This window comes from Genypterus blacodes, unplaced genomic scaffold, assembly GCF_046128005.1.
Source record: "Genypterus blacodes isolate CSIRO-AG114 ecotype Tasmania unplaced genomic scaffold, CSIRO-AGI_Gbla_v1 ptg000108l_1, whole genome shotgun sequence".
Lineage (NCBI taxonomy): Eukaryota > Metazoa > Chordata > Actinopteri > Ophidiiformes > Ophidiidae > Genypterus > Genypterus blacodes.
This window is the reverse complement of record NW_027466912.1, coordinates 352,077-376,004: the sequence shown is the minus strand read 5'-3', so window position 1 is coordinate 376,004 and position 23,928 is coordinate 352,077. Positions and strand designations below refer to the sequence as shown.

Genomic DNA, 23,928 nt, shown 5'->3' with positions numbered 1-23,928 from the left:
ACAGCATGCCAGTCTCATCATATTCCAATGATGTAGGAATGCACCTGAATGTGATGTGGCAGGTCGGCTGTCAATCTGTTCTGCAGGGATCTACACGTTGTTTCAACATTCTTCCTTGTATTGTATGGATACTGCACCTGGAGACAGATCACACTCAAAGCACATTCAAAGCATTTTCCACTTCAACCTCCATATCATTAAACATCCCATCACCAATTGTGTGGCATGGTCTTTGCTAATGAAAATGCAGTTTAAAAGAAATCTTGAAATCCTTTGGTGCATTCATTGTGGACGGAACATAAAACTCCACAAGCAATGGTACAGAAGCTACTGGGCAGAGCCATAGAACTGAGAGACAGACCGATTCATCACAGACAGAGGGACAGACAACCACACATTGAAGTTTGTGTGTGCTGTGGTGGAAGAGTGGACTCTGTACAACTTCATCGGGCCTCCACAAAGGAACAGGGGGCTCTTTAAGCTTCCCTCACACTGGCCTTTTATGATGGTATAACATAAGCTGTTATTAATCAGTGTGGTTTACAAAAATGTCAAATAGAAGGAGAATAACATCCCCAGGAGATATCTAACAATATCACCCAATATCTGGAGAACTGAACTGAGTTTAATGGTATGCCTTTAGGTTTAGACCACCTCAATCCACAACCCAGCTCTAAACTAAAGCTACTGATGAGGTCTTCATGTGGCTGGGTTTAAACAGTGGCCTGTCCTTTTAACATGCAGGCCAAATAGATAATTGTACATTAATATATTTGAATGGAACAATCTCTTTCTTTAATTTAATATCATGGTGTTACCCTAAGAGAAACTGTAAGGCAACATATTGTACATTCTATAACAGCACAACTCTATGCTACTTAATCTAAGTAATGTGGTTTTGGTGCATTTTGAATCAACCCTTAAGAGTTGAAATTCCAGGTTTTAATCAAATTAGACGGATTGCTAGGCTTCAGAATGTCTGAAGTGAAACTTTTGATACAAATCTTTTTTTTTTTAAACCTAGATCAAATACCAACATAACATTTCTTCAGTACAAAGTATTTTATTGTAAATGTCTGAAATACTACATGTGCTTACAGTTTTTAACAAAAGCCTAAAGACAGAAATAAAAGTAACAAAAATAAATACATCTGCCGTTGATAGAGATATGTTGTATGAGCAAATCATGTTTTTACATCAAAGATATGTTTTTAATTTGCCCTTATAGAGTATCATGTCTGTTGTCAGTTACTACAAAAAGTCATCTTGATTGGCTTACTTTCTATCACGATCTTATCCTAATGGAATGACTAATTAAGTATTCAGGCTGTACGAACCTCTCCTTCTTGGACCAATAGTCTAGTTCATATTTAAAACAATATCACACAAACAAACAGATCAGTTCTTTTTCATCTCGTTTTCGAGCACTAATTAAGTTTTTTATTGATTAGCTTGATCGACCGTACACGTCCAGTGTTAGTATACAAAGTCAGCTTACCAAGCCACAGAAGATTGTCATGGTAACAAAGCCTTTTAAAAACAACGTCGTCATCAGTTCATCTAGTTTCATGCACTGTTGCGTTCCGACGAAATTGAAAAATAAGCAGTAAGAAACATTTCACTTGTGTAGAAATCTATATCTACCATGAAAATACTCTTTGTCCCATTAACATGTCAACATCTGAGTTATCATGATTGTATAAATTGTTCCACATACATCCGATTACAAAAACAGAAAGAAAAGTAATGCCAATGTGTCTCGTATACACAGTGCAGACGGGAAAAGTCCTCTGCTGTGGATCCAGGAAAGTGCAGAGAGGTCGAGCTCCTTCATGTTGATTTGTCAGTTCTTCTTCAGTGGTTTTTCCAGTCTGTTAAAGCCAGAGTGAGTGAGTGTGTGTGTGAGTGAGAGTGTGTTTTATGCCAGGCTTCTCTGTCTCGGCTTTATTCTGGGGTAGAGCTGTTGGAGACAATAGAAACACGTTAAGAATAAGGCCAATCTCGTCTGTATTTTTTGCTTGTTAAATGCTTATTACTCTTTATAAACACAACACAGAAACACAGCAAAGCTATCAATTAAAGTGGACGCTTGCACCGTTAAATTCCATATCTTGAGTAACAAAATGTGTATTTCTAAATGAAAATACAAGCAAACAAACATGAAATCTTTATACTTTTACATCCATAACCTTCCACATGAGCAATAAAACTCTTAATGATCTGTAATTTGATCTGTAAGTTGACCTTCTTTGATGATAACACTATATGTTATTGTGCCTCTGTCTTTCCCTTATTCTTTGTTTCTCTAAACTAAACCGGTCAAGGCAGATGGCCGCCCACCTACAGCCCGGTTCTGCCTGAGGTTTCTTGCTGTTAAAGGGGAGTTGCTGTGGTGATGTCACCTGTTGTCAGTGTCATAGCTCAGCCAAACGACAGCCGATTGATAGTGTCACTATCAATTATTTTGAAAATCAATACTTCGAATATAAGAATAAAGTGGCAAAAAAGTTACTGTCTTGTTTTTTATGTTGTGCAATAAACTTTGTAAGTGTGAAGTAACTTAAAGCAGAGATAATCACAAGATTTGACAGCTGTGTGTCTGCAGCTCATGACTCACCCCTAAGAGATTGCGTGGAATATAACCCTCAATGTTGCCCATGCGTGCCCACCACCACTCTATCTCATCCTCGTCCTCTCGGCGGATGATGGTCATACAGTCTCCTTCGTGAAACGATTGTTCATCAGCGTTCTCGTCGGTGTAATCCCACAGACCATAGATCACACCCCTGTTCATGATGCCCATCTTCTCCTGGACACCTGAGGGAGGAAACAGGTTTTATCACATATAACCAGACAAAGTTTTTAAATTCAGTGTTTTTCCCTATTTTTTGCAGACACAGAGGATAGAATAAGATAAAAAAAATCACAACCAAGGCATGCATAACATACAGTATTTCATTAGCGCTGCATCATCCTCATATGCACACACAAACTTGAGACAGAGAATTAGATTTCAATTACCATAAAGAAACTGGGAGCACTGGGTGTATCCCTCCTCCATCTCTTCACATTTATCTGCCGCTGTCTGCATGTCGCTGTACGTCATAGCAAACACAGCTGCTCCCGACTCCACCAGGAATTTGCACACTTGCACATTGTTGCAGGAGGCAGCGCAGTGAAGAGGCGTCCTGAATTAGAGGGTGGATAGGGAGAGAGACAGTCAATCTCTAACCAGTTCAGACATTTTTGGTTGACCCCACTAACAAACAAATCACGCAGTGTTCAGATCAGCAGTTAACTCACCAGCCATCACTGTCAGCAGCATTGACATTGACACCAAACTGAACAAGGAATTTGACAATCTCAGTATGTCCGGCACAGACGGCATTGTGTAGAGCTGTGATGCCTTCATCGTTTGGCTGGCTGGGATCCTCCACCTACGATTCAAGAATGAAGCCAGGGAGGACAGACGGACACGACAAAATATATTTTTAGTGTCAGAAAATGGAAAAACAAAAGTACCAAGTTGCCATTTTTTTTTACTGATTTTCAATGAGAAAGTGTAATTTGAAAGAAACTATTTTTTCAGCTGTATATTTAAACATACACATTCAAAACTTTGCCATTTCTTGTTCAGGCTGCTGATGGAATTTTTATGCTTTTTCTGTATGTAAAATCTAATTTCCACACAGCATTTCTTATTCCTGATGAACACTAATGAATTGAACATTTTCATGGTGGGGTATCTTTAAGGCAAAGACAAAATGGCATTCGCAAAGGGTTATTTCTAAATATAAAGTGACATTTCAAGGATTGGGAATACAGGGAAGGTTCTAACCTCGTAGATAATTCTCTGGACCAGGTCGAACTCTCCCTCCAAAGACGAGTCCAGTAGCAGAGCCAGAGGATTGAACCTCACCCTCATGCCGTGTTCTATGCGTTCAGATCCAGGCTTGCGTAAGTTAGTCCTCTTTCCCTGTAGACACAAACACAACAGGTTCACCACAGTTACATCCAGAATTTTTTTTTTTTTTCTCTTTTCACCTTAACATGCAACAGTCAAAAAAGCGAGTAGGTCATACCGGTGGCAGAGTGACCTGACCAGTGACCTCTGGTGCCTTCATGTTAAAAGTGTCCTCCCCCAAGCTGTCCTGCTCTGCCCCACTGGGGTATGGAGGTGGTGGATAGGGAGGAAACTCTTCCAAGAAGCCCTCTGGAGGTGGTGGAGGAAGATTCTGCATTGTATCTTCAACACCAGCAGCTGGAAATTGTGGGAAATTAGCATCATTTGGCCTGGGGGCTGGGTGTGAAGGGGGTGGAGGGGGGACGATATCTTCATTCTCTGAGATTGCTGAAGGTGGGTTGGTGTGCTCAGCAGTGACAGGAACAGAGACCTGAGTGGGGTCCTGCCCCCCCTCCAGAGGTTCTCCTTCCTCTGACTGACTGATGTTTGCACCACTCAGGGAGCCTGGAAGTCCTGGTGCAATCAATCCCTCTGCAGCACTTTCTGCTCCACCAGCAAATGTGGGTGTGGTCGGTGTAGTTAAAGTAGTTTCCATAGCTGCCAGAGTGGTCTTCTGGTACAGGAGTTTCTGAATGTTGGGCCCTGCAGGACCCTCCGGCTCTGTGATGGAACTGCGCTTTTTGAGGGGCCTTGGGGCATTGTAGAGCTTCTTTCTCAATGCTTCCAAGTCGCCATCGCTCTGATGCCGGTACGGGTTGGAAATGAAGGGAAGCAGCTTGGTGGGACTGAGGGGCCGAGGGGTGCGCTCCGTTTCTTGCTGGGGAACCTCAGATAGGTTGTGTCCACCCTGGTTGGCCCCATAGTGGTCCACCTCAGATTCTGGGCCAGGGGAGCGGCGCTCCATGTAAGGGTTTTCTGGGTGCTGTGAGCCTCCACTGGACAGCACTGGCTTACCGTATACTAAATACAGACACAAAGACAAAGTCTTGGTCACAGTTACAACATAATGGGGCTAAATCATTAAAAGACTTACCCAAAAATAAGAAACATGCTATACACTGCTTTAATCTTACGTCAACGCAAAATGGTCAACAAAATAGCAAAAGACGCATAAAAGATATTCTGAGAGAAAATGCACAGAATGTTGTTCCTGCTTTCCGACACTACCTGGAGTTCAGTCGTACAGCAGATGGCATGTATGTGTGTGAGAGAGAGACCGACTAATAAACTGAGCCTACACTATCCTTTATACCTAACGCCTTAAATCTGAAGCTATGTTCTGAAGCTAAATGTACTATGTCACAATAAGTATATTAACAGATTAATAAGGATTTATGCACTGAAATTCAATTCCATTCAGCTAGATGTTTACAGTGCCAAATCACAACAAAGAAAACCCAATTTTCCCCTGTGAACAGGCACTTGGCAACAGTGGCAAGGAACCGGGCTCTGGGTGGGCGGCCATCTGCCTTGACCGGTTGGAAATCTGCATGAATTAGCTGAGCATGGCGTTTACAAGACTTGGGAAAAGAAACGATTTATTGTGTTAATGAGAGTAAAATTGTTTTAACATGGATGCAACCATAGGGATTGATATGAGACGACAAAATTTGAAATAACCTGGTGTACTTTTAAAATGACAATTGTGTTTTGCAAGCACTAGATTACAGAATTGTACTCTATTTGAGTGTGCAAATAACAAAGCCAAGAAATAGAATTGAGGCTTGTGGAAATTGTTTCCATTTATCTCCACAGCTCCAGTCAGAACCCAGCATGTATGTTTGTCCATTCTCGTCTAACATGTAACAGATGGCTGAGCTGCTCTGCTCAGTGGCATGCGAACACAGTATGCTAAAGGTGTGTGAACTGACAGAAGCACAGGCCGCAGAGCATTCATGCCTTTTGGGTGTCTGCATCTATAGATGTGTTTGTGTGGAGAGCAGATGCCTAACATTTGTTTAATTGACCGCCTATCAAAGGATGACCACGCACATCACAAAATTTCAAATTAACCTAAAATGGAGGTTAGAAGGAAATAAAATGTATCAAGATGCTTAATGAGGTAGGAGAGCAGCCGAGTGTGGATCTGTTTTAGACACTACTGAGAGCAATATCCCTTTCTGCAGTCCATCTGTGCATAGCTAATGAAGTGAGCAGTACAACAGTAACAGTACTAAATAGTGTAGAGTACAGTAACAACAAGTGACATTCTTACCACTGACAAATCCATTGGTTCGAGTCTGGGCCCTGGTGAGAGCCCCCTGCACACCAGGCACGAAGGTCTTCCCTGGGCCAGGGTGCTGCGTGTACATGGAGTATATGGAGCTGGCTGCTAAGGTCTGAGGCTTATTCAGATTGTTGTCTTTGGAAGAGGGGAGCTCCGGTGTGAAGGGCCTTACTGTGGCCGCAGGTGGGGTATCCTGCTTGGAAGGCAGGGGGAGTGTTTGGCTCTGCGACGGTGTCAGAGTGATGCGGCCTGGGGCAGCTTGGGGTTGGTGGCTGTGGGGTTTGGCTTTAGGGAAGGTGCCAGTGTTGAGGGCTGCTTTGCTATAGGGTACAGCAAGAGGACCTTTAGGTTTGCTGGGAACAGGTGGAGGCACCTTGACTGGGGCCTTAGCAGCAGACTGGGCAGATGAGGACAAAAACAAGGAAAGAAAATTAGATGCCAGTGTGCACACACTAAAATTCAATATACTGACAAATTGTATACTATGTAACCAAATGAATTATACTAACTTTACTTTGGCAACACACTTTTCATGTAGAATTAATGTTGTGGGGGTTTTCTTTATACTTTTTGTAGTCTTTTACAAGAGAAGAAAGGATGAATGCTTGTTCCCTCTCACCTGACTGTCTCTGACCAGGTCATCACTGCTCTGGTTCTTGCGGAGAGAGGTGGCAGGAGTCTCAGTTGACTCAAACATGGAAAAGGGTCGTACCTTCTTGTCCCTCTTCAGCTCATTCTCATCTATTCACAAAGCACATGGAGACAACAAAATGGTGTATATTTGAAGGTTCTCAGTCATCAGGTCATTTGATATCTAGTAGTTGTCGGTATGTTTTGATTGTTTGATATAAAGCATACAGTATATAGCACATTGAATCAATGGTGCTTGTGGCCTCCAATGCAACACAACTGTTCTTGCTGCACGTTGCTTTTGAAGTTTCCTGACATATCAATAAAAAAAAGATTTAGTTTTTTCAGTTCACTGTAGCATGTAAACATCAGTAGTGACCCAGGTATCCCCTTAGGTGTCACATGGCTAGGGGTAGGGCTGTTTTGCTTTTTATAGCTGAAACAGAATTCAAGAATGTAGTAGTTAAACAACAAACATTTTCTAAGGGGAACCGCATAACCCACCTGAATACTGAAGCCATCTTGTGATGTGGGCCAGTAAAGCCCTTTGAGACATTGTATGTGATATTGGGCTATATAAATGAATTTCATTTGAGCTGCCTTGAACTTTTATTATTAGATGTGAAAATAATCGACTCATGAGATAATGTGTGCTTCCAATAAGCAAGAGCGCGTGTTTGCATGTCTGGTACCTAGTTCTGTGTTGGGACTGGGAAGAGAGGGCATTCGTGGCTGTGTCGATACTGGACCATGACCATTGGCGTGAGACTCTTGACCTGTAGAGCCCCAACCTGCCAGCTTGGATGACTGAAGACCTGCTAGACAGACACACAAGAGGGCAAAAAAAAAAAGTAAATCACTATTGGAGAGGGTCGCAGGCTGTTCAACAGAAATAAGGTATCAACACACAAATGTTTCAAGCTCCCTTGCGCTGGGTTGAATGATCCTGGTATGTGACACCTACACTGTCAGTCCTTTTGTCTGTCAAATTTACCCTCCACATCATGAGATTAAACTCTGAATTTCAATTCGCCTCTCCCTTTGATTGGAAAGATGTCATTAAATTAATGTTTTGCAAAGATTTCTTTACTTTTTTCAATTGTTTCCCTTATTGCTACCATTTCCTCGACCCCTTGGACAAAGTGATCAGTGCCTTCATTTAGGTTGCGAGGCCTCTAAGGATCACTACTACAACGATGTAAGCTGTGTTGTGGTGGTCTCACCTTACCAAACGTTCAATCCTATAATGGGGCGAAAGCCATTCATTAATTATGCTACTGGATTGATTTCCCTAATCTATTTTAGTGCAGGCTTCTGCCTTAGGTCTCCTCGAATTTCCAGGAAGCCTTCTCCATTCTTAAAGAACACTTAAGAATTTCTTGGTCACACAAGGAGGAATGATCAAATAAGAGCTTTGGAATACGCGCAGGGAAAGATGGAACACAAGGTTGAGAACCCTTGGGTAGGCCACACAGAGGGAGAGGGGGCATGCCAGAGAGCCGGCAATCTATCCCCATCTGGTGGAAAAGCCTCGTAATTGCAAGGAGCATTTATTCAAGGCATTTGCTCATTTGAATGTGAAGTGTTCATGAATGAAACAAGGTCACAACACACCATGTAGGATGTGTATCAGCTCACTACCTTCTGAACTCAAGATGACATCACAAAGAGAAGGTGTCTCAAATTCCTTAGGGCCTGCTGGGGGATTTGTCAACCCACAATGATTGACAAAAAAGACTTGAAAGCATTAGCTCAGCTTGAATTGTTGAGTGAAGGCCCGCTGCCAAGCAGACAAGCGCTGACACCTGAGCTTGGGTTGGAAAACAGAGGCTGTGTCACGATCATGTCTACTGTGGGCTCACCTGTGCCGGCCTTGTTTTGCGGGTCGTGGGCTGGCAGAGTAGCAGTGCCATCAGGGTAGGCTGGTTTGACGAGCAGGTCGTGTCTTGCAGACCCTCTGGGCATGGTGGACGACTGGATGTATGGGCCGACCGCAGCCACACGAGAGGGACCCGACTGTTGTCCGACCTGGCCATCAGAGGGTAGCTGGAAAAGAAATGAGAGCGAAAGAGATTTGAATTGGCTCTCTGTCACAGCTATCTGGGTGTCATCTGTACAGCTGTGATATATTCGTGACCTAAAATTCACAAACAAGTTAAAAATATCACAAATTCATCTTTGTCTTTCTGCTCGCTTTTGTGCACAACGGTTCTAGAACATGGACAAACAGTACATTTACAGGGATGTTCAGACTTTCATCATACTCAAAATCATAATCATACCGAAAAGACAATACATCTACTTTTTTTCCCCCCAAACGTCATGTAAACACCATAATAAGATTGAAATCTGTCTCACTCCATTTAAAAAACACCTCTGCATGCATTTGTGGTGGACTCTTCATACCAAGATTATGCAATGTGAGAAGTAATCAGAGTAAAATAAGTATGAAAATGTAGAGTGTGACAGTCCAGGTGAAGACAGGTATAATATGAGGAGCAATGGGGGAACACAAGCTGCCTGATGACCTGCCTAATAAGATCCCATTAAAATGCAGCCAGACAACAATGTCCACTGGTATAGGATCAGATCAGAGAGAAACAGACACAGATGTTGAGCTCCAACACTAGTTTAGTTACCTGGAGATGAGTGTCTTTTGAGGCCCTCTCTTTACCAGGATAGTCATTCTTGAGAAAAAAAAGCACAAACATGCAACAGCAGTTCAAAACTCTAAACATCCCCATCAACATTCTTTCGTTAGGCTTTGTTTCATGTTTCTTCCACTACACGACTCTGGGTGAAAGTGCAGTGGGCTTGTAGCTCTCAGAGCATGCCTGTGCACTTAGCATGGTCATGTTTGCGGGCTGGTGTCACACAGGTTCCTGCTGCTTGATCAGTGCAGCACAGCTGGGACGGAGCCAGTGTGAAAAGGTCCAACTCATTATGATTCCAAGCAGGGTGTGGGTAAATCACTTAATCACCAGGGCCCAGTCAACACAGTCACACACTATTATGTTTTGTGGAACATTAAAAGAGAGGGTAGTCTTCTTTTAAGTTAGATTAATCAGCAGAAGTTCTTATCCAGCTTCATAGCAGATATGGTTAAGTTTCATTATTACAATTATTTACGTGAGAACTAAAAGGGCCCTTTGGATCACATTTACTCAGTAAACATAGCATCCTGCATACTAAGCAGGTTATTTGCACACAACAAACATTTGCTGATGTAAGTGAATATGAACGGCTTTGTGTTTTATATTACAAAGTCAAATGAAAGCAACACACATATAAATAATAAATCAATACATACATTGTAGTTAATTGAATGAATTTGATGAAATGAAAAAGTTAATGCTAAAGGCCAAAGAAACCTCATTATGTTTGAAAGGAATTCAAGAGACCTCCAATATCTTCCAGTGATTTAAGAAGATGAAAACAATTATAAGCTACGTTCACATTCCATTCCTGATTTTTCTTTGGACAGAGCTCATCATTGTCTTAATGGTTCATATTTGTAAGTTAGCTTTGGACTGGTGTAAACACGTCTCTGGTCTAAACAGGCCACACAGGCACACAGTCAGCAAAACAAGAATCTGGAAAATGACAGAAAACATTATTTGTGCAACTGTCTTCCATGACACTGAATGACTGATATGTGTCTGCAGAGGGAAGTGAAACAAAAAAGATAAAACATTGTAATCCGCGTGTTCTCACAGCAGCCACACAGTCAGAGACGAGATCTGAACCAGATATAAACATACAAATATATCAAATCTGACATGAATGGGGAACAAATTAAAAATGAAATTATGGACACCAGCCTAGAATGTGAACGTAGCAATTGTAAGAGAGTTGTTAATTAGTGTTCATTAGATACCAACATATCCTGATTCTCCCTAAAAATATGGGTCAATGTGTTGCCGTCTCTCCCTCATAAGTCAGTTTACTCATGTGAAACTTGTGTTGAAATCGAGAGGGACTAAAACACAACAGGCAGCAAATTCACACATGAGCAATCGGAGCACTCAATATCCGGCCAGCCCATGTGTACACACTGATCCCGTGTTAAGTCATAAAATGTTTCTTGCAGTCCGCACGACTGCTTGCCTTTTCTTGTTTCAACTAGAAAAGACCGCATCTAAGATAGCATCTCATCTGAAATTCCTGCCCCTCTGCCTTGTAAGTGCACACTGTTCACTGTGTACATTCATGCCTCCACTCTCAGGATTTGATTCTTACAATATAATCTGAATGCACAGTAAAGCGTAAACTCTGTAACGAGATCAATTCACACAAACCACTGCAAAAATGATCAAAGACAGAAAAAGATAGATGTGAAGTGACCCCATGGAGTGAGGAGGTCAATAGTTTTTCCCACACACAGAATAGTGAGAAAAAGGAGCCTTACATTGGAACGGGTCGGCTCTGAATGCCAGGGAATCTGAGGCTTTCAGGGGCAAAAAACAACATACAAATAGTTTTAATTGAGGGCCACTAGGGGGGACACTGAGCAAAACCTTACTTTATTCTAATAGTGTCCTAACAAATGGTCAAACAAACGGAACACTTATTGCCAAATATCAAATGTTATCTATGAAGGTTAATGAAGGTAATTATACTTACTGGCAGATTCTCTTTCTGCTGGAGTGCTGCCTTCTTCTTCCACAGCCTATCTCGGAGCTCGTTAATTCGTTTTTCCATGGCAGCCACTTCCAGGTTGCGTTTATTCAAGCTCTCTCTCTGATTCTGCAGTTTGGAGTTTTGCTCAAGGTTGAGCTTGTTCCTCAGCTGATCACCATCAAAACATTAGAACAGACAAATAGCAGAACCACATCGATGATTATGCTTGTTTTTAAACATTTTAAGAGCTAAATGTAGTCAAATAAGTAATTGTAGTTGACATTTTTTGCAGGCCGATTTGAAACCCCATTTGACATGTCTTTGTACATTTCACAGCGATTCAGGAAGGGTTAACAAAGAACAACACATTTGAATCCCTCAGAGCTAAGCCTAAAGGTGTGTGTGGACTGGCTAAATGCTATTTGATTCGGCACAAAACCAGTTTTCAATTAGGGAACTTCATAGTGATGAAAGAGAGTATAAGACAGAGATAAGAGTAAAAAGCATAAATAAGTTCTAATTCTTTTCTGTAGAAAAGTATAAATAAAAGTGCAGAGTGCAGATCTTCATCCTGCACAGTCATCACTGCTTTAAGTCCTTAATGATAACATGGCAGCCCACATTGGGTCTATAAATGATGACTACACCACAGGCAGGGATGTGGACAGGGATAGCCGCATGACCTAGTGTTGTTTGGAATGTTTGGAATATATGCATGGGGATTTGACAAGGAAGTTGATGGCTTACTGTAATGGGCTGTTTATACCGTATCTATGTAGATCTAAACTTGGCATTCAGAGCTTAGAGCTAATAAATACTATTAAAGTTTATGAAAAAGTGGGAGATGAAACTTGCATGAGCCACACAAATCATTCTCTGCATCCCTTTCCTACCTGCAGCTCCTTGTAGAGGCGGTCGAGCTCTGCCACAGAGCTCTGGTTGTCATGAAAGTTGTCCAATTTGCCATGTTTTAGTACGTCCAGCTGTCGGCTAAGCTCCTCAACCTTGGACGCAGTGACCACAAGCTCCCTTTGCTTCTGCTGGAATAGGCTGTTCATCTGCTCAATCTCTTCCACTAGACATGCAGACAGTGAGTGAGACAAACACATACAATGCATTCATTCATTACATATCTCTCAGTACACTTTAAAAACGAGGGTCAATCTTTCGGGACAACAATGCACACATCCTGAATAAGGAAGGCGCATTCCACTCATTCATTAATTTCTCCAATAGCCATCATCGGAGCTCACCCAGTTTGCCATTGCTGAGCCTTTTCTGCTCCACCTGGCCTTTGAGGGCCCGGACCTTCTTGAGTCGACTTTCTTGATTCTCAATGTTCTCACGGAGGCGCTTCAGCCTCTCTTGTTCAGAGGCCTGCTGTTGGTGACGCTGCTCCTGCTGCTTTAAGTAGCGCAGCCGCTGTTCCTGGAAACACCAAGGACAGAGCAAGGGTCACAAACATGTAGGTGTAACACAAACCCACTGCTTGGTCATGCCTGCCAAGGAAAATCTAGAGACAAACTTTCCCAAGCGTCCAGACATCAACAGTTCTTGCATTTGCATGACAACCGCACCTAAACACCAAGACCTTCAGAACAGCTTAAGGACAAGTTCTATAACACACCAAAAACTATACACAACAAGAAGAAGTAAGCATCAATACAGCAAATCATTTTAATTGAGATTGCTTTGTCCACGTTTTTCCTTATTGTTTATGTTTGCATGAGTCTAAAAAACCAATACATACAGTATTCATTCATTTACACATATGTTTTTGATATTTATTTCCTGCATGTTACCAGTGTGGGTCTAACCCATCGACTCTGTCACAAGAGCACGTGTTTGTAACATGTAATGTTTATCTGCGGTCTTTACAGGTTCCTGGCTCTATAAATGGCACAACTACTTCTTGTGACTGAGCTGTGCTCCAAGGGCATATTCCTTTCCTAGTTTTGGGTCACTGCTCAAATTGTTCTGTTTTAGGGGAACATGTATAATTGCATGAAATTTGGAGCAGCACACCGTCATAAATATTCACTGATGCAGCAAATATGAGTAATATTCCAAACTATCCCTTTAAGTTACTTAATGAGTACTCAGTCAGAGGGACAATGGGGCCCACACATATGTGTTCAACAGCCCATTTTGCTCAATACCTTGGAAGCGAGTAGATTCTGTTGTGCTTCTATCTGCTGCTGCTGTCTGGCAGCCATCTCCTGCAGCTCCGCCAATGTCATGTCCATCCGTGGTACTCCCACCTGAGCATTGATAAACAGAGCCACAGAGTCAGTCATGTACGCCACAATCAGTCTGTGCATCCTCACATTGATGCATAAAGCCAGAAAAGCAACAAATTCAATTAAACTTTATTTACATAGCGCCAAATGACAACAAACGTTATCAAGGCACTTTACATACAGAGTATTTAAAGAAGCCCAAAGCATCAGGTCAATATGTGTACTAAATAAATATCAGGAAGATTTAAGTTGTAACATTTTAATCGTAACAATCGTGCTCTCTCACTTTAAGGCTGTTTTCACAGTTTGAATTTGTGCTTTGTTATATTTAGTCTTTATTTGGCATGACATTTTTATATTGCATGAAAAAAAGTGCACTAAATTGTGAGCCATGTGATGATGCAGGCGTTGGCTGATTGGTTAGGGCTGTGAATGGTGTTAATTTTTTATTCATTCACTTTTTACTTCCTCAAGTTAACTAAGTATATACTGAAGCTGCAATTATCTCATAAATGAATCACAGCTAAACATTTTCTTTCATTATGGCTTCATCCTGATGAACATACTTCCAAGATATACACTAACCCCATTCTCCATTCTTCTGTCCTGGGGGCCCTTCATACCATTTTTCTTCAGCTCTGATCCTCTGGAGCCTCCTGAGGAACCAATATGACACGCACACACCAGACATCAGACATCTATAGCAATCCTGACAATGTTTTTCTTTAAAACATATCACTCGCTCTGACAAACGAGCACACAGACTGAGGGGTAATATCCATCTAGGTAACTGGCGTTTGACAGCTGGGCAGTCTGTCAGATCCCATCATTAAAGCCGTTTTGCTTACATAATGGTTTTAGATGATCCCTGACATACAGCTGGGGTGTTTTCATACATGCACTGCGTGAGTCTCAGTGTGCATAAGAAGCACAAAGTAGCAAACCACTTAGTTTGATACAGCAGAGAACACATTCACTCATCAAGTGCTCACATCTAAAACCACATAGAAATGTCTGTCTTTGACTGCCAGGCGTGGCTTCTTCATGCAGTCAGATGAGGTGTGAAAGTGAGTAAGGTTTTATTCTCTCACGTTCTCTTTTGACTTTGCCACTTTGTCTGCTATTGCATTTAAGTGGCACTGAAAACTGGAAAATACCAACTACACAACTTCAAACTTGCAATTGAATAGCTGATGAAGTCATAGTTATAAGCTTTAATTTGGGTATTCTTGAGTTGGGACGTAGGATGCAACAATTTCACATAGGCAATGTCGTCTTTTTTCATAAATAAAATTTAAAAAGACAGTAGATTCTGACCATCAAAAGCAGTATTGGAATCTTCTACTGTCTCTGTGTTGTGATCCTTTCTTCTAAGACGTATGCACTGATGTTGTGTCTATCACTTGACCATTTGGTATACAACACATTCCAATGAGCAACCAAACGCAGACTGTGCTCCATAAAGAAAGGTGAAAGTGTATGTGCCATTATCCCAGTATATAATCATGTGTGGATTACACAGGAAACAGAATTCCACATATTTGAAGAACATAAAACACATGTGTGTTGCAAAGACTGAGCAAAACTAAGCTCTAAGATAACAGGAAGGGAACGGCCTTCTAATCCTTGTGCTAGACTAAAGCTGTGAGGGGTAAGAGGTATTAGTTATGCAACTGGGGGCTTAGAGCAGTGTTTTTCAACCGGTGTGCCGCGGCACACTAGTGTGCCATAAGAGATCGTCAGGGGTGCCATGGGAAATTATCCAACTTCACTAATCAGTGAACCAAACCTTGACATATTACCAACTTTTCACATGAACCATCTGATTTGCGATAGGTGGCGTTTACTTCACGTTAACCACACACAACCCTCTCTGGTTCTGGACCAATCAATAGAGCAATAGACTACCCTATAGTTGGTTTAGAATTATCATGGCATGATCATGTGACAAACATACCGCTTTAGCATTCTTTGGCATTGGAACAAGACCACCTTTACACTCCTTTGGTTTTGGTACACACCCAGAGAAGCTATCTAGTTTGGTATCAGGAAGCAACACTACCCTCAGAATGTAGAGAAAGTTACAGGCATCTCTGGAGTTTACTAAGAAGGTGTCAAATGTTTCTTTCCTAAGGACATCCTGTGCCCAAGCCATGACATTTACGTAAGGGTGTGTTCCTGCCTTTAGCCATGGAAATTCTTTCTAATAATGTGGTCTAACGCTCACCTGATTCCCGGCTCGGGGCTCGGTCATGACGAAGGAAGAAGCGCACCTCTGCCCTGTGCTGTCCCCATCGCTGGAGTACATCCAGCATCCTCTCCCCCTCCCCTACAGCTCGTTCTGCCAAAGGAAAAAATCATACACAACCATGATCAACACATTTAAAAAGTCTGATATAAGAAAGCCTGTTGTGACGGACTGATGGGGTGCTTAATTTTATTTCACTATGATTTTTTTCTACTTTATCTAATTTCAAATAACATTCTGCATGTCTCACTGTCAAATTAAAAGAAGATATTGACAAAGCAACATGTGAATGAAAATCTCATGTGCTCCATCTTGTGTGGATGGATGAATGTGATGCTGTGATGATGGCACTGCTGTCACTCACCAGATCCACGCCACACCTCAGACAGATGGCAGTCCATCTCTCCTGGCTCCTTGCAGAGCTCCACCACATCCCTGCATAGTGTCTCTGGGGTAACGGGCACCTCAGTAAAATGCTGATCATTGTTACTGAGGTACACTGTCAGGAACATCTGTAGATGATGAGATGCAAGCACACCAGAACAGGTTCATCATTCCGCAGGTTTGAGAGTCAAACTGGTTTACAACAGGGTGTGACAGTTGGTTTCTGTTGTATCCTCGATTTCCCTTGACAACCAAATTGCTGTGTATTACTGCTTCAGAGACCACTAGCTTCAGTTTTAATAGTTTTGGTAATTAAGTGAATTTCTAGCAACAACATCTGACAATGACAAGCGGAAGTGTCTTTGCCTCTTTTTAAGATGGTGCTTGTAGACAAACCTAGGTGTTTGATTACTTTTCTCTCCCTCTGGTCCCTGAAGTCACTGGTTCCTTGGAGCTACACCAGGAGATTCTGAGTTCAAAATGGCACCCAGATGTCAACTACCAGACTCTTCACTGTGGAATCCACGCTACTAGACACCAGCTTTTGCACCGGCACAGTGACTATAGTGAAGCATTAACAGAGAAGCCAGAGGCCAATTCACAGAATTCCATTCCATCCCATTCTTTAGGGGTAATCTCTCAAAGTGGTGACAGATCACCAGCAAGGGCAGACGGAGACGCATGCAAACAGAGGACTGGATCTGTGTGTGTGTGAGAGAGACTGTGACTCACACATGGCTGAGACAAAAAGGAGTGGAATATCTCAGTGAAGCCATCAATGAAAAAAGTGAAATGTGAAAGTCGTAAAGTGCGCAAAGTAGTTGAATGGTCCATTTTCTAATAAAGCAAAAATATATTTTTCTGTTGACTAATCATTTTAGACACTTAAAATAATTCATATCTAACAAAGATAGCAATAATAAACGTTCGTAATTTGTGGCAAAATTGTTAAGATTCTGGCATGATGAATAACAAAGCTTTGACAATTTAAAAAAAAACATCTAAAACCTAAATCAACAGTCGGCACCATTACATGTACACTACATTACGTAAAGGAGTTTCCCACTTGTCTTGGTGACCCATTATAAACAGATTTCACTGTGAAATCAGTGAAAATTAAGGCTGGCTCGGAATGATCTTTCTCAGGTATTTGTTTCTGCCAAAGGGTGATGATAATCATTATAATAACAACTCTACTACTTATAATAATATTTCACAGACAAGCAGTTTTCAACTCAATCTCAGTGTAGTATACGGCTCAGAGGCCATGACTAGAGGGTCACGCTGAACATCATGAGGTCAGCAGGGTCACAGAGCACAAAAGGCTCAGGCAGTAGCTGCAGTCACAGGTGCAGAAACAAATGTATGCCATCATTTTCTCAACACTGTAGTGAAGTGGGCGGCTTTCTCCCTGTGAGGACCTGACTCAAGGGCTTTGTTTCATAGAAATGTAAATGAGCGATGCCCCTCAGTGGGCTGAGTTGGCGGTGAATCACCATCTTTAGTAAGCTACAATACAGACTAAGCAGCAATATAAAGACAGTGACAACCAATCACCTAACACCTTTGTTTTGGCCACCCCAGAGAACAAAGATCAAATTCTGGAAAGCACTATATTTAGTGTCATATTGCTTTAAGGAACTGGCAATATTCACTTTCACCTGATACAAACTTGAGAACAGCGTCATAATCAGAAAATGTGAAATGTGTGCTCTTTTTCATGTGTAAACCTCACTCGCCCCAAAGCCTTTAAATCCACTGAGGCAACAACACTGCTTCCACATAGTCCACTCCACTTCTGAACTCAAGTTTGTCCTCAAAAGCAGCAAGTAATTTCTCTGGCACTTATGACTCGTTCATCATAACTAGATTAATGACTTGATTACATGCAAAAAGTTTCTGTTCTGAGAAGGGTTTTTCTTGAGTGCAGTTTGGCCTTGAGGCAGTTTGAAGTTGAGTTATAGTCTGGCCTGCATTGAAAACGCTCTGCTCTACATCAGCTCTGGCCAGACATGAACACACCTGGTCTGCATCCAGAATAAAAACATCGCACTCTTGAGTTACAGGTTCAGGTTTGGTTAAAAATTTCAGGCCAGATTCAACATTAAGTGTGAAATGGGGTGAAATAGTCAGAAAATACGTATGCCACAATCAGACAGGCCAGGCAAAGCACACTGGGAATAACAGCTGCTGATTAGATTTTGACCTACATTTAAAGCGTAAGGACAAATGGGAACAGTGAGCAGGATGAGCATCAGATGTGTGGGGTGACATCCTTGACGGCCTTCACCTTAAAGCAGCAGGGCCTTCCGTCTGCACATGTTCAATTATAGATAGTGCTGTAGTAAGCGACTGTGCCAACTGCGCCTTGTTGGATGAATCGCGTCTGAATCTGATTAGTGTAACTTTCTGACCTGACTTTCCAGCACAGCAGTCCTTCAAAAAAGGCAAGGCAGCAGAAAAACCCCTCAGGGCTTTATGCATTACTCCTCCGTTTCTCTATGCTGCATTAAGAGGATGAAGGGCTAAGGAAGAAAAAGTCAGGGGTAACAGACGGTAGAACACCAAGGGAATCAAAATGCACAGCGGCCAAATTCAGCTGCAACATTTAGAAAAACTGCAGTGGGTTGTGACACTTCAATTAGGACAACAACCCTGGCTTTCTGTCTGCACTGCAGTACTTAGCCCAGCATCTCACAATCTGCTTTCTCCATATTCTCTGCCATTCTATTCTATGTGATGAGATGGTTGCTCTTTTTAATGCAGCTCGTCAAATATTGACGAATATAATATTAAATATGGACGGATCGCCTGCTTAAACGGATCCATGATAAGGTGAAAACAGGAAAACTATGAGCTGGATGTAATTTTCCTTCATTGCAGGATTCCATTTATGTAAGTTCACGCTGGCTTGGCCTGTCTGTCAATTTTAAAAATCATTGTGGCCCCTGAGCCAAAAAGTTGGCCCACCCCTGCTCTATACCGCGTATCAGGGTGGCAGCACCCAGCTGGAGACAAGCCCATCCCAGTGGTCGGGCAAGAGATAGGATATACCTCCAGCGACCGTGGCTTCTTGCTTTTTCAATTTCAACCTACTTGTATCTCATATTGCCTATTTTACTTAGTTAAAAAACAACGATCATAACAATAATAATACAACCCTCTTTCTTTCTCTCTACCTCTTTCCATTTCCCCCTCTTCTGTTTAAAAATATGCTCTCCAAAATGTCCTATAACTGTATGCGCACTGTCATGTAAAATGTTTGCTTCAATAAAAACAATAAAATAAGAGACAGGATATACCCTGGATAGCTCGCCAGTCTATGGCAGGGCTAACACAGAGATAGATAGAGATAGAATCCCATTCACATCAACAGCACAAGGAGAACACGTAAACTCCACACAGAAAGGACCTGGCCAATTCGGGAATCGAACCTAAGACCTGGTTGCTGTTGTGCCTCAGTCTGAAAGGCCTTTGTATTCAAACATAGATTGCAAAATGTCAGGGCCCATAGGTAGCACCATGATGCTCCCTCCACTATGCTTCACTGCTGGGACAAGCTTTTGTGGTGATTCTTCCTGAAAATACAGCCATTGGTGTTTATGCAAAAATTTTCAACTTTTGTCTCCCCTGTTGATGAAATTCAAAAATTGCCCTGAAGTGTCCTTGGCTGTTGCACAGGTGACCAGCTACTACCGTGACAAGAGACCAAGAGACTTCCCACAGAGTAAACACCGGGCATGAGAGAAGGCTGCTCAGGTTTCTGTTAACGTAAACAACAAACCGCTCAACTCAGTCTCGATCTAGTGATCCAACTTCAGATTCAAGTGTTTTGGTTTGAAGGCTGGCTGTGCATAAATGTAGCACACGCAGTCTGAACAGTTGTCTATGGCCTAAAAATAGCGTTTAAAATAAAACTATGACCCGCCTCATAATCTAGATCTCCAAATGTTTCATTCTCACAATCCAGCTCGCCACAAAGTTATCTTGCACACACAAAAGGCAGACATAAATATGGACTAATAAACAAGCAGTGACTTCTATCCTAAAATGTGGCATAAGCCATTGTCAGCAGAACAAAGACAGGTTTGACTGGAAGCAACAGCGCTGTATGGTTCAACTGTGTGCATCCCTTATCAGGGTGCTGCCACAGCAAAGGCACACACAGTATGCTCTCCCACAGCAGGCTGGTAAAGAGTCCCAGGGGGTTAGGGGTCATTGTGTTCAGAAAAACACTGACCCCTATTTACTGTCCCAGCTGACAATTAAAGCACCTCATTCTAACCACACACAAGCCCCCTTGCCTGTATGGTCATGGTGATGGGTTATGGAGCAGAATAACACAATGACACATGTCACACATGGTTATACAAAGCCCATTATCTGTTGATCAGGCTGACAATACAGGCTGTATTTCACACAAATACATCAAAGAATGCATGTTGAACATGTACATCCACACTACACCCGTCTTGCACACATCTTAGAGAATTTCTTAATAGCTGATCAACTAAGTGAAAGGTGTTTCCTGGGAAGACCAGAAAACATCCGAGTACACACTGACACTGCCAACCATAACAAAGGCATATTTGCTCATATGAATAAAGTATCTTATCGTTTAATTTTCACTTGAATAAAAACAAGTTACTACAAACTAATGGAGATCCTTTTAATACTTGAAGCACTATTTATATAAAAAGTCAACGTGACGATGCTTTTCAGATTTATTCCATTATAAAAATTCAATGTGCATAAATAAAGGTTACTGATCAGTGGTCTTTCTGGTTTTAATGTGGTATTCAATTGGTATCAAGAACTTTCACTAGTATTTGTACTGACTACTAAACCATTGGTGTTGAGACATCACTAATGTAAATCTTACACATTTATTAAAAAAAGCATGTACCTGCAAGTCACACAGAACATACTGTATCAATATGCTCACATGAAGGGATCAATATGTTCTGTGGAGACAGTCTTATAGAGCACAATCATAACAATGTCAATATTCAACATATTTATGTGGATAAGCAACTTCAGGTGGCAGAATGAGAACAGGAGGACAGGAAATAGATGGACAGTGTTAAGGTAGTACAATGAGGTTCAGGGGTTAAAACAATGTGCCATCATCTGGACTACCCCATCCCCGCAACTAGTAATTGCTAAAAAGGGAATGGCATTATGAAAAGAAGTATACAATATGCTGCTAGGAGTTCAATTTAACCCGTATCACTTGAAGTGGAAGACAAAAACATCATCAAGGGTGTGACAATGTTGTACATCTAGTTTTCACCACACTTGGGTATATGAACTTCAGATTTCTGAATTTTACCTTTGATGAAATGTAACCTGTTTAACCTTTGGACTATTACACTACATGTCATACACATCCACCTGTCACTACACGATGCCTTTTCTACAATGTGTGTAGACACAGGCTGCATTGTGTTCTCAACACACACGTCAGAGAAGTGGAGCCTTGCACTGCAGTAAAAGCAATGGACCTCTAACAGTAAATATGATGGTGGTGATGTCATGGCAGCTATCCAGAGCTGAGAACAACATCGAGTCAGCCAGGCTTGGCAGGGAGCTTGTTCTGTCCTCTGAGTAAGCTCAGTGTGTACATACTACACATCCTGCAGCTATAACACAGGGCCTTAAAGTATAACTATATCACTGCACTAAGACAGACAATAGCTATACTGGAAAGCATTTTGATTGCACACACTGCAGGAGGGCACAGGTCTATTTTCAGTATTTCCAAATAGGAAAACACTGTCATTTTAGTGCCATTTAAGAACATATGAAAGCCAAAAGTATATATTGATCCAGGTATTTCGATATTGATAAGATATCAGGGATTTCATCCAGTCATTGTTTCACAAGTAATAAGTCTCAAATTCTTAAACTTCAGTCAAGTCAGGCAAGTCCAGTTCGACTACGCTTTCAACTTCCAAGTGCTGAAACAACACATCATATATAGTCATCTGACATATAACATGGATGCTTCTTTATATTTTAATGTATCACTTTCCAGATAAACTATAAATATAAGTACTTGTATAATTTTCCCATCAAATTCGAGTTGCAGGTCGTTTTTGGTTAAATTAGCTAACATGAGTCTCGCACAAATCGACACTGCTACAAAAAGTTAAATCGCTACGAAACAATGATCTGATTGGCGAATTCATTCAACATCAGATCAGAATATGTTTATTTACTTAGAAAGCCTAAATACACACAGACATGTGTGTCATGTACAACAAATGATCAACTTCACAGCATTCCGTAGTGTAATCAACACAATGCAGCAGCCGCATCAAATTGCCACGTCAATTTAAATATCCGGACAACGCTGTAAATCATGTGCGGTCACTGAACCAAAAGGAGAAAAGCACAGGCTACCAAACCACCACCAAACTACCCGTAAACCCTGGTAGAATGATCCAACTCACCGGCATCATTTTAGCTTCGTACCGCATTTAGCTGCACGAAGGCTGGATCCCCGCTGGCAGTTTCGACGAAAGCGACAGAACTGACTGTCACTTTTATCCCGGAGCCTAAAGCGACTGCGGGCAAGACGACCTCCTCTTGTTTGGATACCTATCCTGTAATACATACATCGGCACAATAAATAACAGAACCTTCAAAAATGAAGCGATATTTATCAACTACGTATGACCTGTTGCAACGAGTAACGAGGCCTTCAAACTAAGTTTCCGTTGTAGTTGCCCGAGCATAGCTTAGAAGTTTCTAGCAAAAAACCCTGCCGTGCGCCACGAAAGCTCGAATTAATTTACAATGATAGTACAGACAAATAGAAAGACAATCAAGAAGTTATGTTGGGAATTACAAATCTTCCAAGTTTTCCCTACCCGAAGAAGAATGCAGACCAAAACCCAGGAGACAGAGGGCGACGCTTGGTAGCTTGTAGCCGATCCCAGAGTGACGTACAGGCAGGAAACATTCCACTGTGGAATTCAAGCTCCGCCCCGCGTAGAGCGCTGAAACACCCACAGTCTCTTTAAAGAGAAACAAAAAATAGGTATTTTACTCATAAAAACACTCCCATTTTACCCCACTCCAATAACAAGCTCAGCTAGTAAAGTCCTTCATCAATAATAAATAAAAATAAAAATGTAGGAAAGGGGAATGTGAAATGAATGAGAGAAGTAAGAGGTCTCACTCTGCTCACACAAACTTTAGCATGACAATTTATCGATTTTGTCAAACACATGGATGGTACAAACAAATAGGATGCTATGATTTTCTGAATTCCCTTGACTTGTTGCATAATTGGCTCACATGATTAATTAAGCAAAGAAGCATGTCCTGTAGAGAGGTTTATAAAGAGGTTTACCAAGCCAGGAAATACATTTGACAAACACTATGGCTTCCTGGGTGCAGACCCCCGTACCCTAACACGGATCACAATCCAGAGGTTGTCAATGAGTTAGGGCAGGCAGTCCATCCTTGTGATTGTCTTCCGCAACTCATTTAGCTAAAAAGTAGACTCTATCTTTTCCGGGCAACACAGCCAAGCACATGTTATTGATTACATTACATTACAGTACGATCATTTGGCAGACGCTTTTATCCAAAGCGACTTACATTA

The 23,928-nt window shown here is 41.7% G+C and overlaps 1 protein-coding gene and 1 long non-coding RNA gene across 4 annotated transcripts; one reads left to right on the top strand and one right to left on the bottom strand.

The window, feature by feature from the left end:
* Positions 1-1,061: 1,061 nt before the first annotated feature.
* On the bottom strand, positions 1,062-23,297 carry tp53bp2a (tumor protein p53 binding protein, 2a). Of its 3 annotated transcripts, XM_076160895.1 has the most exons (21): positions 23,189-23,297; positions 22,769-22,921; positions 16,294-16,441; positions 15,909-16,022; positions 14,267-14,337; positions 13,601-13,702; positions 12,695-12,869; positions 12,335-12,516; positions 11,445-11,609; positions 11,230-11,268; positions 9,461-9,508; positions 8,684-8,867; positions 7,514-7,636; positions 6,811-6,932; positions 6,180-6,588; positions 4,083-4,924; positions 3,839-3,976; positions 3,304-3,437; positions 3,022-3,188; positions 2,618-2,817; positions 1,062-1,960 (listed from the first exon to the last, which is right to left on the bottom strand). In XM_076160895.1, exons 2-21 carry the CDS (start codon positions 22,793-22,795, stop codon positions 1,919-1,921), a joined length of 3,432 nt encoding a protein of 1,143 aa, XP_076017010.1. In that variant the 5' UTR covers positions 22,796-22,921; positions 23,189-23,297; the 3' UTR covers positions 1,062-1,918. The 3 variants fall into 3 exon arrangements, with proteins under 3 accessions (XP_076017010.1, XP_076017011.1, XP_076017012.1); XM_076160896.1 differs by lacking the exon at positions 11,230-11,268; XM_076160897.1 differs by lacking the exons at positions 9,461-9,508; positions 11,230-11,268.
* LOC143008928 (uncharacterized) lies at positions 10,144-10,970 on the top strand. Its single transcript, XR_012964636.1, has 2 exons — positions 10,144-10,237; positions 10,760-10,970. It is a non-coding gene; the product is annotated as an uncharacterized LOC143008928 (long non-coding RNA).
* Positions 23,298-23,928: the final 631 nt, after the last annotated feature.

Excerpts from the sequence above, each read along its gene's own strand:
- tp53bp2a (XM_076160895.1), bottom strand. The coding sequence starts at position 22,795 with ATGCGGTACGAAGCTAAAATGATGCCG. Across the intron at positions 16,023-16,293 it reads TGAGGTGTGGCGTGGATCTG|AACGAGCTGTAGGGGAGGGG; the intron begins GTGAGTGACAGC and ends TTCCTTTGGCAG. Across the intron at positions 7,637-8,683 it reads GCAAAACAAGGCCGGCACAG|GTCTTCAGTCATCCAAGCTG; the intron begins GTGAGCCCACAG and ends TCTGTCTAGCAG.